This window comes from Notolabrus celidotus, chromosome 3, assembly GCF_009762535.1.
Source record: "Notolabrus celidotus isolate fNotCel1 chromosome 3, fNotCel1.pri, whole genome shotgun sequence".
NCBI lineage: Eukaryota > Metazoa > Chordata > Actinopteri > Labriformes > Labridae > Notolabrus > Notolabrus celidotus.
The window spans coordinates 36,214,795-36,231,038 of NC_048274.1; the positions used below are offsets into that span (position 1 = coordinate 36,214,795).

At 41.9% G+C, this 16,244-nt stretch overlaps 1 protein-coding gene across 1 annotated transcript in view; it reads left to right on the forward strand.

The window, feature by feature from the left end:
- The window catches only part of mtss1lb (MTSS I-BAR domain containing 2b), a 113,352-nt gene extending 97,772 nt beyond the window's left edge, over nt 1–15,580 (forward strand). The window contains exons 13-16 of the mRNA XM_034681033.1: nt 1,792–1,947; nt 2,476–2,661; nt 3,070–3,232; nt 4,571–15,580. Coding sequence (XP_034536924.1) covers nt 1,792–1,947; nt 2,476–2,661; nt 3,070–3,232; nt 4,571–5,457 — 1,392 coding nt within the window. The 3' untranslated portion in view covers nt 5,458–15,580. The remainder of the gene's footprint in view (nt 1–1,791; nt 1,948–2,475; nt 2,662–3,069; nt 3,233–4,570) is intronic.
- The last annotated feature ends 664 nt before the right edge of the window (nt 15,581–16,244 follow it).

Sequence of the window (16,244 nt, forward strand, 5' to 3'; positions counted from 1 at the left end):
AAGTGTGAAACAATCATACAGACTTCAGGTTTGTTTTGCACATCACACTTGTTTGTTCACTTATTATAAGAGTATTTTTTTCAGAAAGTTTAAGGAAGCACAGAGACACATTGAAAACCCTCACTGCTTTCACTCAGTGGGGAATTGCAACTTCTTGTTTTCATAACGCTGTGTCAGCTACATCAAAATTAAGCTTCAATTAACAGCAGCGAAATAATAGACAGAGCTGTATAGTGGCTGGTATGTGATTTTATGTTGTAACAGTATCAGAAAAACTACTTCAGTAATACTTTAGCTTCATAGTTAGACAGCACTAACTCCAGCTCAAAAGGCCTTGAAGATTTAGGCTGCAGAAAAACATTGAAAGTTATTGAAATTCCAGGACACAATTTACACTTGCATCCACAACATTACCATGCGTGCACTGTCAAACACTTTGCCCTTAAGCACTTTTATTTAACTGTGTTTGGTGCACCTTCATTCAGAAGAAGGATCACCAAACACAGTTATTTTTCATGGTTGTGTTTGGTACAAAAACAGTGAATATAGAGGTATAATAAGGAAAAGGGTATAAAGCTATGAAACAGAAATACTCCTTCTGTCAAAGAACTGAAATAGAATGAAACAAAAACACAATGGCTGTTAACATTAATGAATTATTAGCAATGCAATTAAGTTCAAGAATTTTCAGTGATATTTGCACATAGTGTACAAATTTTCATTCATTGGGCTTCATGGAGTTTTATCCCCTGTCCTTTGAGGAGCACACTGGTGCTGCCATGACACATCCGTCTAAAGTAAGACCCAAGGTGATTTAAACGAGAGTCACTACTGTCACGTTGGGGTAAAGAAGGTATTAATAAACAAAAAGGTACAAACAAAGACTAACAACAAAAACTAAATCCAAAAGGAAACCCTTGGGAAACACAGGGACACAGAAACACACAGAATACAGGAGAGGCGAGCAATGATCCAAAACAGGACAGGGGAAACAGATGAACTAAATACACAGAGTAATCAACACAGGTGTGAACACAGGACACAAGTGAAACTAATCAGGGTTATTAAACATGGAGGGAAACACACAAGGACAGGAAGTCAAACTAACCTGAAACACAGGGGTCAAGAACTACAAAATAAAACAGGAAACACAATTAAATACAACAAGAGACATGGATCACTAAACACACAAGGGAGCAAAAAGAATAATTAACACAGAAAAAACACAGGGAGGAACCAATGCAAGAAACACAAGACAAAACTAAACTAAACATCAACTCATGACACACTACTGTCTTTATTCTGGGCTACAGACATGCAGAGTCACTGCACCACAGTGGAAATGCATGCTTGGGGCTGCTTTAATAAATCACCTGACCTTTCTAACACAAACATGTAAATATCAGTGACATGTAGTTTTTCATGCATCACCCTGGCACCATAGCTCTTAGACTAACTAAACTTAGTGCCTTTAGAGAATCTTTTAATCCACATACAGTAGTTACTAAGTTAGTTTTACAGGTTTTTCCTACCGTCAGATCTGTTCCTGCTTTCCGTGTCATCTTGTTGTGTGAGTGTCCTCATAGTTATATGAATGACTGTACATGTGCTGCCTGTGTCTTGTTGTGTTTGGCCCTGGGGTCCCTCCCCACAGCTGACTCTCTCACCTCTCTCTGTCTCTTGCTCTCCCTCTCTCTCACCTCTCTGATATCTCTCTCTCTGTCTCTGTTGGAGTTTAAGTCTTTGTCGTTTTCGTCTTTTGATGACGTGACTGTGTCTCTCATCCCGCAGTTTGGCACGTCCTTCGCTACCTTCCGCCCCGCTCTCTCTCACCCTGGCTCCACCAGGCCTCTCTCTGTCATTCTTCCTGTTCCTGCGTCCCCACCTTATAACTGCCCCCCTGGATCCAGCTCCTCCTCTCCCACATCAAAGGTTCCTATCTGGAAGGTTTGTTCTCCATCTGCTTCCATCTGCTTCAGTTGCACCTTTTCTTCTGTTTCAGTTAATGCATACATTTTCTTTTTCTTTTAATTTTTATCACCAAATTGACTCATCCATAACCACATTGCTTTGCTTCCTGAGAGTGTACATCCCCACTTGCTGTGTGTGCATGCATTTTATTTTCTGCCCCCCCCCCCCCCCTGTCTCACTCACCAGTTTTTCCAATCTGCCCACTGGGGATTGGTAAAAATTAAGCAGGGTGTGGCGCGCTAACCAGTCGACTTCATCATCATCATCAACAATTTCAAATACTCAAAAAGGCCCCAGCCCTCACACACCCACTCTCACACAAACTTCCACGCACACAAACACAACCCCCCCCCCCCCCCCCCCCCCCCCCCCCACACACACACACACACAGGCCCCCTCTCTCTGCACTCAGAAGAAGGGCTTCAAACTGCTGGAAGGCGGACAAGTCTCTCGTGTCAATGCTATCTGCTACTTTATGTTCACTAACTTCACTCGCTTCCTCAGGATTGGTCCAAAGCAGGTCAGTACGAGCAGCCGGCGGCGGCAACAGTAGTTCAGAGGAGGAAGGAGCCTCTGGATAGACTGAGGGAGAGTGAGGGGTCCCCCAGCGCACAGGGATACGCTGGTCCATCTGCACATCCTGATGACCCTCAGAGATCCAGGATGACTCCGGCTAACCTTGCTGCCAAGGTAATGCTGGATGATGCTGATGAGATGAATGTGACGTTATAAGAGCTGCATTTAAAAAGCTTTGCTTTTCACTGCGGTCAGTCAATAACAGGAGCATTGAAGCTACAACTAACTGTTTTACACTGTAGTTTTACATTAAGAGATACTCATGAACAAGCAAAAGCCGAACTTTGGCCCAACATTTAGTCCACTGTTTTATTGCTTGAGTATTACTATTTTGGTTGTAAAGCTATCTTTAAATGTGAGATGTGAGACAATCTGCAGCCCATGCTGCTACAGCCTTCAGTGTAAGGTTAAGATTCTGAATCAAGTTTAAAAACAACTTCCTGCTGAAACATCTCTCTCTCTCTCTCTCTCTCTCTCTCTCTCTCTCTCTCTCTCTCTCTCTCTCCTTCTCACCATCGTCAGCATGGAGAGGAGGTCTCTCCAGCAGCCAGTGACCTGGCCATGGTACTGACCAGAGGACTCAGTATGGAGCAGAAGAGCAACAGAGACTCCCTGCAGTACTCCAGCGGCTACAGCACAGAGACCACCACCCCGTCCTGCTCTGAGGACACCATCCCCTCACAAGGTGAAACTCAAACATACACCTTCACTTCTCTAAATACTCTTCCCTTTACTTTATCCTTTTAACTTTAGCTTTAGTGTTTCTTTGGGAAAACTTGTTTTGCCAGGTAAAACCTTCAAACATTCAGAAAATATAGGCTCATCAGCTACACACAATAGACACATGAATACAAGTTTAAATCCAGTGGTGACAGGAGTGGATTTAACCTTCATTAAAATCATCAGCAGACATATCTGCATTAGGGGAGTACAGGATCTCAAAAATCTCCAGAAGGAGGATGATGAGGACACCAAGGGATGTCTCAAGCCTTAGATGTTGCTCTCCTGAAGGTGTGAGACAGATCAAGAAGTGTGATGCCAATGATTATACAGGCAACTTTAAAGATATGTTGTGATCAAGCGGCCACTGCTATGCTGAAAAGTGAAGCGGATGCAGACAGCCTGGTGTACAAAATGTTCTTTTTTGAGCCAGCATTTCCAATATTGTGACAATGATATTCGTCCTTCATGAAGCCTCTTCAGAAACCAAAAGCTAATGTTACTACATCCACAAAGAACTCACTCTACAATGGAGTTTTAGGATCTGTATTTTTGATCAAATGTGAGCTTATCAATTATACTCCTGGCATTGAATTTGCTCTAAAGTTTAATCCTTGATTATATTACAAATGGGTGAACAGGACTGCCTTTCAAAATCGATGCACGTCTTCGGTTTAAATTTTGAAAGAGTCAGCAAACCATTTGATGAAATGAGACCACTGAGCCAAGTGCAGTGTCCACCCTGCAACAGTCTAACAATGACTGTATTATCTGCAAAATTTAGAGAGTATCTTCCTGGTTGGGAACTTTGAAAACAGAACAGAAATAAATTAGTGTCTGCATAAAACTTTAAGGGGACTCACCTGTCAAAAGGTTTTGTTCAGAAATTCTTAAAGTAAAATACTGACTTTGAATAGCTCTGCATAATTCTTCTTTAACTTGGACCTCTGTCTTCAGAGGGAAGTGTCACCAAACTAAACAAAGCAGTTCATCCATTTAATCATCTCAGCAGCAGGATCAGGATGTGACAGGTATTCTCTGACAGTTTCCTTGACAGCAGCAGGGTGATGAAAATATGAAGACTGCATTGAATAATATTTAATCAGCTTCTGTTATAGTGCTATGTGTCAGGTTCTGGCTATCTTTATCTCAGCACACCAACCGAATAATGTGTTAATCCAATTATATGATCACAGTTTGTTGCCTTTGTGATGAAATCTCTCCTTTCAGTATTTTCTCTTAAATTCAAACAGATCCTGTCAATCATGGCCTCAAATTGAACCTCCTTCTCCCCTCTCATCAGGTTCAGATTATGACTGCTACTCTGTGAACGGAGACACTGAGGTTCCTGATGGGCAGACAGAGTTTGACAAGTCCTCCACCATCCCTCGCCACTCCAACATCGCACAGAACTACAGGCGTATGATCCAGACCAAGAGGCCTGCCAGCACAGCCGGGCTACCCAGCGGGGTTCTGGGTCCGGGGGGTCATGTGATACCTGGACAACCAGGTGGAGCTGGTGGAGGAGGAGCAGGCACTCCAGGCACTGCCACCATCCGCAGAACCCCGTCTACCAAACCGGGCGTGAGACGCACAATGTCCAATGCAGGGCCCATCCCAATCCGACCACCCATTGTGCCTGTAAAGACCCCCACTGTTCCTGGAGACTCACACTCACTTGGTGCAGGTGGAGGTGGGTATGCAGGTGGGGGGCATGTGGGTGGTGTGCCTGTGCGTGTGGGCAGTGAGGAATGTGTGTTCTTCACTGGAGTGGACGATGCACAGGGAGCGCTTGATTATGTGAAGGCGTCACCAAAGCGCCTCAGCCTTCCTAACACTGCCTGGGGCTCAGGGGCGGCGTTGGAGGTCTACGCCCAGCAGCATGGGGGCCTCCTACTGGGAGCCGGCTCAGGGGCAGGATCAGTGGAGGAGCAGATGATTGCAGCCAATCGGCACAGCCTAGTTGAGAAGATTGGGGAGTTGGTAGCCAGTGCACATGCTCTTGGAGAGGGTCAGTTTCCTTTCCCTGCCCTCCCTGATGACCCCGCCCTGCAGGCAACCGGCTCAGCCGATTCTGAGACAGGGACAGAGGGAGTGGAGGGGTCTGGTGACATGTTGACCACCATCAGGAGAGGAGTCCGCCTCCGCAAGACCGTCTCAAATGACCGATCGGCCCCACGCATCTTGTGATTGGAGGAAAAGCAGGAAGAGGATGAAGTTCGTCAGCCAATAGGGAGTCAGGTGTTGGTGTGGTGCAACCCAACCGCCTAGTACACAAAAAACTTAACCATGTAGGGAGAGCTCTAATATAACAGAAGATGAATGAAAACAAAAACATACACAAAAAATAAGTGTAAAGACATCATTAGAGTAAAAGATATATAATATAATGATAATAATAACATTAATAATGTTAACCAATGCTGACAAGTAAGAGTTAAATACTGAATATTGACAGGCTCCTAGACAGCCACTATAACTAGTGTGTGTTGGACGCATGTTTGTCTTCTCTACACCTTCACCCAGGGACGGAAAGACTCGCAGGAAAAACAGATATGATAAAAAAAAGGCAAAGAAAGAGAGAAAGACTGGGTTCTGTTTGCCAACTTACACCCTTCCCCATCCTCTTCTCCAACTAACCCGACTGTGGAACGCCAGAGGATGGACTGATGACTGAAGGACGGCCGAGAGAGAGAGGGGCCAGAGTGCCATGTGACCAGCTGGATTTGAACCCAGGCTGTCTCAGCAGCGACATACTGTACTTATTCGCCCACTGAACTGAAGCTTTGGTATTAGCATGGGGAGCTAACAAGCCAGAGGGCTCCTCTGGATCATTCTAATGTAAAAGAGTCTTTAAAAAATACTGTTGGCATTGAACCGTGCTAGTGCCCCCTTCCCCTCTCTCTCTCTCTGTGTGTAGTGTGTGCGTGCTCATTGTGAATGCATGTGGGTGACTAAGAAAAGTGAGTGTGTGAACATGTGAATGAGTGTGAGTGTGTGTGAGGGGGGTGGGTAGAGCTCTGCTGCAGGACAGCTGGTTACCCAATGAGGGCAGGGCTTTTCTCCTGTGTGTTGTGCGTGTATTTTCTTGTTTATATCGTGACGTCATTTACCTTGTTACCACTGTCGAAGAAGTTACGAGAAGTAATCCAGGCGTATAGATATATTCATATATATTTTCTAGAACCAGAGAGAAAATGTTAAATCAGAAATGGAGCAATAAATGTGTTTTATTTTCTTGTTTCTGAGGAGAGCATCAGTGGGGGATTGTAGGTTCCTCCTGTGTCACATTCAGGCTATCATCAGGAATGCTAAATTACACATCGACTGTGAATTCATGCCTAGCCTAGTGTTGGTGAGTCTCTCTCTGTCCCTGTCTCTTTCTGGAGGAGGACATGGGTTACAAAATTGTTGAAACATGAATACTTGAAGCACTTTGATAGGTTTTTAGAGTATGAACAATAGCCACTGGGTGTCGCTGTAGTCATACTATATGAGAAGGAGAGTGGAAGTGAGAGAGATGGCTGCCATAGGATTGCTTTCTGAGGAATAATTATTTAATTTGTAGAAGAAGAAGAAGATGAGAAAGGTACGAAGAGGAAGTGATTAAGTCTGGTAGATTTGGAGTGATTGGTGAAATGAAAGATTGGATAAGAAAGTAGATGATATTCAACTTCATAAGGATTGGATGATAGTGCTCGTCGTGTCCTACAAGCCATCACTGTGGAGTACTGGAGATTTTCACTGGTTTGGTTGCATTAGTGTCTGATGGTCTGAACACATCATGCAAAAATAAAACTCTGCAAGGACAGGTCACACTGCTGTTTGGATTCAGGCTTTAAAATGTTTGCTGTGCTGTGAACAGGTTACTTGTCTGGGATGAGATACCTGCTCACAAGGCTTCTTCCTCTAATCCCTGGGAATAGCAGCGAAGGTCATTTTGTTTTTCAGCACCTAAAAGTTACATAAAAAAACTAACAGATAGAAGTCTCTCAAGAAACAAACGGTCCAGTGTAGAGGATAAGATAATAACCCTGGCTTGCCCCAGTTAGAATGATTTCTACCCTAACGGCAGTCCATTAAACAATGCTGACAGCACTTTGGGGTATTTTCTAATGAAACCTGGACAGTTTCTAAAGAACCCTGGACAGTGTTTCAGAAAAGATAAATTACTGTTCTATAATTTCTATACAATTGTTCAAAACTGTGAGCACAGCAAAAACACTCTAGCTTGCATTGTGTGAAGTAGGAGGCAGAAATGTAGAAATCTGGACAAGTAAAAAAAAATGTAAATTGTACTGAATTAAATATGGTAATTAGAAATTTGGAGTCAAGAATACATGAAAATATTGATGATGTTGGTTGGAAATAGGGTTGCAAAGGGGCGGAAAATTTCCGGAAACTTTCCATGGGAAGTTAAGCTGGGGAATTTTGGAAATATTCCAAATTGGAAACTTAAACTTAACAAACTGTATCATATACGAACATAATACATGTAAATATTTTTGTTTCGTTATAAGCAAACATCCATGTAAAATAATACAATTAAAAAACATGACATTTCAACAGATTTATTTGAGTAGAACTTTAGTTTTTATTCCTGAACAATGAACAATCAATTTTTTTAATGAACAACAAAAACATGAACATGAACTCCCCCACCCAATCAAAAAGTAAAATGCCCCCCACCCCCCAAAACAAGTCCCATTAAAATTTTTAAATGAAAGGAGTCCCCCCCCCCCCCCCCCCCCCCCCCCCCCTCCAAAAAAGTGCCATTCAACATGTAAAACAAAAACCTTGCAAGCCTAGTTTCTGCATGTTCTGCATTTTTGCCAAAACCTTTCAGGCAATGGCCTCTTCCTGGGCCTCATCAACATCCTCCATGTTCACCTCCTCAACATCCGCCGCCTCCTCCTCCTCCTCCTCAGTGTCACTTGCTCAATTTCAACAGAAATATAGTTGGCTAAACAACTGGAATGGTCTTCAAAATATTTTTCAATTGAAGTATAAATTCTTGTATGGTTACAGAAAACCGTCTTGCAGGAGTCAGAAGAAACAGCATCACATTTGAGGTAGCTATAATAAGCTAGCCTCTTAAATGGTCAATGAAATGAAAAATAGCTTACATTTAGCACTTAACTTACCAGCTAGCTATCTACTGTATGAATACATATTTATTTAATTTTTGCAAGTTAAACAGTAATCCCGTTATAGATCAAATATATTTACCCCATAATATTATAAAAAACTTACTTGACTTTACATAATCCACAGGCTCAACTGTGTGGCTTCAATAGTCTTGTGCTTTGGGCTCAAAAGTGTGGCCTCCAGGGTTTAAGCAATCATCTGTGCATGTGATGGAGGAGTGCACAGTGCATGCAGGGGGCGTGGCCTCAATAGCCCTGCAGTAAGCAGTGCTGTGTGCATGTGATTGAGGAGTGTACTTGCATTAAATCTGGTTGTTTTGGCCAAGATTATGCTACAATATATTTTCCTCCAACTATATTTAAGTTCCCTGTTGAGGGCCAACCTTCAATTTTGTAAATTTCTTTATTATTCCCATAAATTCCCGTTAATTCCCATAAGTTAATTCCCATAAATTCCCGTTAATTCCCATAAGTTAATTCCCATAAATTCCCGTTAATTCCCATGGAAAGTTTCCAACTTTGAAAATTCCTGGAATTTTGCAACCCTAGTTGGAAATAACACTTAAGAGGCAGAAATGTACTCAATATTGAACCCTACACACTTAAATATGAAGTATTATTTAGTAATTCACAATCATGCTGACATTCATAATAGCAAATCTGTTCTTTCCTTTAAAATGTTGTTTATTTTTGCATTAAATGAAGGCAAAGTAAAGTCTCAAACAAAGTGGGACAACAAAAGATACTTCAAATATCTTTGAATTAAGGTCAATTTACGGAGTAGATGGTGACTGGTGACTGAGTGCCTTCAGAACTCAGTCACCATGAAGTGAAGTTTTCAGGCTCTTCAATGTTGATTTGGTGTAGCTGGTGTTGCTGGCTGTAAAGTCATGACGGAACCCTTTTCACAGAGCCTGGCAAGTACTAAAGGTTATTTAAAGGTATTGAAACTATCTCCTTTTGCTGCTGTATTTTTGAGATTTTCTTGAAGTTACTCGCCCAACACTGGTAACCAAAGAGCAGCGTCGACAATAACATTACATTTCTACACCAGTATGTGTTCAGACACAGATATTAAATGTGTACCAGGTCCTTGTGTAGTTTGGCCTGCAAACAACATTTTGCTGTCCAAACTAAAATATTCTCCCAAGAGTAGTTCAGCACGGTTCAGAAGAAATAGGCCAGTGCAGCTCAGGACTCAGCTGTGTCAGAGGATTATTTATGGACATTAAAGGTGTGAGAGAAGGTGAATCCTGTTTGATTGGCTAGCTGGTGACAGAGAAGCAGGAGGACTTGAATTAGACTATAAAAACGGACTGAGGGGAAAATACATGTGGAATGAGCATTTCACTGCCTGTTCAAACAATATGTACTCCATGTGCTGTACTTGTAAATGAGAATCAGGCGCACAGATTTGGTAAAAACAAAAAGAAAAAAAAAAAGTTTGTCAGAGAAATTCATGGAATATTGAGTTTGTCTTATTTTCATTTCACAGTACTGTTTAATATTTAGTCTTACTTTGGATTTATGTAAATGAAGAAAAACTCGAAACACAAACTACTCAGCTGTGTAACATATGGTTGTAGGATGAGTGGACTGAGAGTGAGTGTGTCCCCGTCTGGCTGTTGAACTGTAGGATAGTGAACTCTTCATCACACTCTTCGTCTGTACACTCTCTAGCAGTGACCTGAACATAGCTGGTGACTTCAGTGCTCCAACATTTTATTGACTTGTTTCTTTATTTCTCTTGAGTAGAGCACTGTTTAAACTTAATCGTGGCTTAAGAGGAAAATTATGATTTATTTGAAGAGATAGAGAGGACAATGTTTGCAGTTTTTTTAACATTGTGTCCTTCTGCAGGTGCACTTTTCTTTTTGTTTCTCTTTAATTTCAAACAGTGCTTTAGCAAAGGGATGTTGTATTTCTTTGTCTCTGGCAGAACTGCTGTATGTGTGTTGTCACATATGGATGCGGTGTGAGGTATCAGCTGATTCTGGCAGGGTGAGAGGGTGGAAGGGGAGAGCAGGGGGGCTCAGACTTCATCCTCCCATTAAAAGAAAAAAAACACTTTGTGGGTGTGAAAATGCTCACGTTAGGAGTTACTGTAAGACCGCCTGTTGAAGTCACACTGTACATGAATATACGAGTGTCTACTAAATGTGCTGCAGCTTAAGGCAACATCAAACAGTACATGTTTGACTTGCTACAACTATTGCAATGTCAGGACTTTGTTCTTGTGCAACTGAATGAAGTTTAGGAAAGCAATACAGAGACAGTGTTCATGTACGTGCATCCACAATGATGTTCCAGTGCGGGTTTGTTAGAGGAAAATACCACTGTTTTGTCCACTTAGAGTACTTGTGACTCCAATATTCAAACTATTTGGTATTGCATTGCTTTCATGGTAAGATCTGGAGTTAAGTGACCCTTAATCAAATGTGCAACCAGTGTTGCTCCACTGCTCTGAATGTGAATGTGCTTAATGTTCATTACTTCTAGTACAAGATAAAACAAATGAATCCACTGCCAGCTATCCACAGTAAGTAATGGCTCTATGAAAAGGTGTTTATTATCCCTGCTTAGAGCATACTGCTTATTTCAAAATGACAGACAACAACTCAGGACAAGACAAGGATACTAAAAGTGTAAGGGTTACCAAACTGAATGAAATCAGGACATAAAACTGCACACACCCTGTGATCAGATAAGTGGAGGAAACAACACTGGTATTTTCCTATACAAAACCCAGTTATCAGCACAAAAAGTTATCTAATGAAACAATAATGTCTGTTTTAACATGCTGAATTAACTGTGTACTAAACTAACTGTCTGAACAAGCTGAAATAACCAATCTGCTGCAGATGTGTCAATATACCTGTGAGTGTATGTGTATGTGGGTAGAAGTAGGCTTACAGGCACATGGGGGCAATACAGGAGCTATAATAGAAACAGCACACTCTGTAGGAACATACACAGGTTACATGCGTGCAGGCATGCGTGCATATACACATGCAAACACAAACTAGGATACACACACTGAACAACTGTCTTTCTTCTTCTGAAAGAACTATATCATGTCCGAAAGGACCTAGCACTGTAAAAAAACATCATTTTAACATTATGTTCAAGATTTGTTAGAGTTCAAAGGTTGAAAATATCCCATCAGTAACTTCACTTCCTCAGCTTTTCGTTTGCCAGTTGCTCACTTGTTGTCTCACACGTGAGCTAGATTACAACCCACATTTAACGGTGCATTTCTGTCATGTCACAGCTAGTTACATACAATGTGCACAGTATGCTCATTGAAGTACTGTGTTTTTGTTCATGCAGGTAGATTGACAGACCATGGTGCTGCTGAGTTTCAGGTAATGTCATCTGAAGGAGTATAACTGACGTTGAGTTGAGTGTTGAAGGAGTTGTTAAACGTTTGTGGAAATATCACTTCTCCCTCCTTAGCTGGGAGTCAAATGATGACACTAATGCCACTCATATCTAAAGAAGACAGTCAGCAGATCGTTAGGTTAGCATAGCATAAACACTGGAAGCACAAGGACACAGCCAGTCTTGCTTTGTCCACAGTTTGTTGCTTTAGTTCTCTGATTGTAACTGTTCATCTTGTGTGTTGAACTGGTGGGAGTGTGTTGGGCCATTTCTTTGCCAGGCTGAATGACTTCCAAGAGTCTCTGACAAGACTTACAGAAGACAGAAAACACACAGCTCTGGCTAGAAAGCCAACATTACAAGGAGTTGAGATATTCTCTTTAAGTTAAACTAACACTTCATGGGTTAGTTTGTGGATTCATTATTTGAGATGGTCAATGACTATTGGGAAACTCAACAGCATCATCGTCTGCAGTGTGTAAGGTGTACCTAAACGCCAACTCAAACACAAGGGATTTGGTTTTCAACATTCACAACTTTAACAAACTAGTCCTGAGTTTGGAGGAGGCAAAGAAAATTGATTTACATGTTACTCTGTTTTATGCATCCTACACTCTTTCTCCTCTCTTCTACACCATGACGCCCCGATACCTCCATCCACTGATCGGCCTAGCACACACAAAGGTGCCGCTTAGCTGACAAGTTAGAAACAACACTTGTCACAATGAGAGTCCCATCGGCTGAGCGCAGTCTCTTTGTGCCTCTCAGCCCATCAGAGCTAATGAAAAATAATTCTGATGAGGTCTTTATTTTCTCAACAGTCCACAGTGAATAAGAGCCCAGCTGTGTCTCCCTCCCCCCCTCCCCTCTTCATGTATGTGTCTGTGTGCATGATTCGGATGGAGGAGTGTGGTAATGGCTAATGAGTTGTATCATCATGGCGTCTGGTTGTGTTGCATTAGCTGGGGACACTTCTCCATGCACAGTAACGCGAGCTGCTTTCAAGGAGAGCAACTTGACGTCTGGTGGTTGGTATTAGAAGATTGCATTTTTATTAATTTTAATCAAGTGTTTGAAGACACATCACTTGACAGGTATCTTATAGACTTTTTTTTTTCAGGCTTGCTTGTCTTAATTGATAGGACAGCTGATGAGAGACTGGGAATGTGGGGCGTAGAGGGTGAGGAAAGACATGCAGCAGAGGGCTACGGCCAGGAGTCAAACCAGAAACCGCTCTGACACGGACTATAGCCTCCCTACATGGGGCAGGTGCTTAAACTGCTAGGCTAACGGACATCCCCTGATAGGCATCTTCACTTCTGATACTTAGTTGGTTTCATGTGAGCTTCTGTCCGAAAAAAAGGATGTAGGTATATGTAGTTAACAAGCATGTTTGCCCATATCTGGCACCACAAGAACTCTGCAGGTGTAAAGCCCAGAGTTGATGAGACCACCAAACGGTGACACTCAACCAATGGAATTAGATTTTCCTCTGTCTTGACTGAAGTACAAAAAAAGTGTAAATTCAGAAAAACAAGGCAGCTATATTTGAAAACAGCAACATCAGTCAATGAGAAGTGAATGTAATGTAACATGAGTAAAACAAAATCTGATGACAAACTGACTTCATAATGTCTTTGAAACAGGAACATTAATCACAATCAGCTGGCATTTGCTGCAGTTCATTTATTGTCAAACCTGAGAAATGTTAAATAATCCAAAGAGCTAAAACAAGCAAAGTCACATTTTATTGAGAGGAAAAAAAGTAAATCAATTTCAAAAGTTGCAAAGCCTCAGTTCAAGAGGAGTTTGGAAAAAGAAAAAAACCCGTCTGAGGCTTAAAGTTTTAACTATACATTACAGAAGAGTTACTAAAACAAAGTTTGTAGGTGTAGAAAGTACTTGAAGGAGCTCTCTGCTCCAAACACATCAGTTAACTTTCATTTGATGCCTCTGTTCTCCGCTCTCTTTGGCGTGCATATTTAGTACTACATTTTGCAAATACTCAAGAACTAAAATTCCTTGCAGGCAAACAAAAACACTCCGTAACTGCAATATTAATCAGCGGTACACAGACTGGTTGAGATATTCCTTCTGTGGAGTTAACAATTACATCATAAAGATAAAGGAGGGCTTGAACATGATGTTATTTTCACGTTGCCAGCTGTGACACAAATAAAAGTAGGGCAGAAACAGAAGCTCAGGCTGCCTGTTGATGGTTGAAGATCATAAATCATGTATTCTAACCAACTTCTCTCACAGTAAACTTGTAGACTGTCTGCACCACGGCTGAGTTTCCGTGGTTACTTGCATTTACAGGAAATTGGCAGAGCTCCACTTTGAGCATTTGCTCGCAGCATGAACACATCGTTAGGAACCTATGTGGACATTTTTAGGACAACAGCCATATTGGTATTTTTATTACTTTAACGCAGATTGAAAAGTGTTTCCCATTTGAAAAGTTGAAATGAACATGCTGAACTTCTTCCTGTGTTAGAGGATACATTGTGTTGCTTAAGATCAAACAAAAGTAAGTTTGTGCACTGGTGTGTGTGCAGCCAATGAGCAGCCATTAGTTTGTGAACATAGACTGTATGAAATATAGACATAGTTTCAGAGGCGTCACTCGTTGAGTTCTGAAGTGGCATTATGAAGCACAACAGAGCCAGCCTCATGGCACTGAGAACTCAGGCTCAACAGAACCAGCTCACCCTCTAGTCTGTCTTCCCAGAGGCCACTGGGTTTTTCTGTGACGCCCCAATTTACACTTTTAGTTTGGCATTTTGACCATTGCTATCTTAGTTTTCTGTAGAATGAAAGTGACAACAACTTTGTACCATCAGTGGAGTCGCCCTCTGCTGACCATTTCCAAGAGTGCAGGTTTAAGTCGCCTCTTGTTACGCTTCACTTTTGTTACCAACAGTCATCACCACTTCCTAGACACTCTCCATGATACAACCCGCTCCTTTAGCCATCTGCCGAGGTTATAATGAACGTGTACTGTGTGTGCGTGTGTATGTTTGTGTGAGCTGCATAAGGACACGTGGTTAAGACCCCTACTGTTCCTCCCTCCCACCTCCCACACACAATCTGTCAATCCTTCCTGCTGTCTAAAACTGAAAATGAAAACACCTCCAAAACCCACTCTGACACATTTACACACAGGTTTCTGAAGTGAACATGACTAAGGTACAGTTGACTCTCAAAAGCGGGATCATGGTCTGCTGAAAATGTCCTGGGGATCGTGATGAAACATGTTGTAAGTTCCTGTCACACAGCCATGCAGAACAGAGAGGTCAAAGTGGCCTCCCGCTACTACAACTAAACTGAATGTGTTACTGTCAGCACTCCAGCTCAAAGTACCGTCTCTCTCGCTCTCTCCCTTCTTCTTCTACTACTACAGCTTCCTTGTATGAACTCTACAATGAAATCTCTCCACAATTCACATTACAGGCATAGGCATAATTTCTCTGGGGCTATTTTGGTCAGATTATAACATTGTGTCAGAATCAACATCTGCGTTATCTTCTGTACAAACTGATCTCCTCTCCTCCCTCTCTGCAGACACTGTGCTCTCGTCTGTCTCTCTTCTTCTGCTCTTCTTCTTTAATTTATTGTGAGTTGATTTCTAAGGTTGTTTGCCTCTGTCGCTGATGATAAGGTTTTTCTTTTTTCGTCTTCCTTTTTGTAAAATTGACCCTCTTTTTGTTAACTTTAGTCACTGCTAATGTAACAAAACGCACTGTGATGATTCCAGTATTAATAAAAGTTGTACTTAAACTGTGCTCTGCTGTGTGGAGTGGGTGTTTTTATTCTGGAATACATGAAATCAGGGTCCTCAACCTTACTAGCTAGTTAGTCAAGCACTTTCTGTTGTTGATGAAAAAAAAAATCAAAACAAAATTTGATGATAAAACTTTCACAGTCAAGGTTTTTTGAATGAAATTGGTGAGAAAGAGATTACTTTTTTTTAGGATGGCTGTAATATCATGTGTAATGATACTCAGGACAGAAAAGTCTGCAACAGGATGGCCAGGGTTTTCACAGTTGGGTCACAGTCAAGCGGCAACCTCTGGTGTCAAAACATGAAGCCAATGTAGAAGTGCTAAAAACTGTAGTTCATCAAGCGTCCACTTGAGGCTGGTTGTAGAACCAGTGGGTTCTACAGCCAGCAGGGGCTGACGCGAACATGAGCACCACATACTTGTGAGTCGATGTGTCCGTGTCACGCAGCGTTTCGGCGGACAAACGCAGAAACGCTTGAGGGCAGTGCGGTCTCTCTGATAGCCGGTCGCCTGCTTCAAGCCCCGCTACGATCACTGTTTACTTTTCCACAGAGATTCAGAGCGTGTTATGTTAATCTACAGCTGATACATGTTGCTGTTTATCATACAGACATGATTACATGAAGAATAGAGAGGAGGAGATGAAATACACAGCTGATGTGCG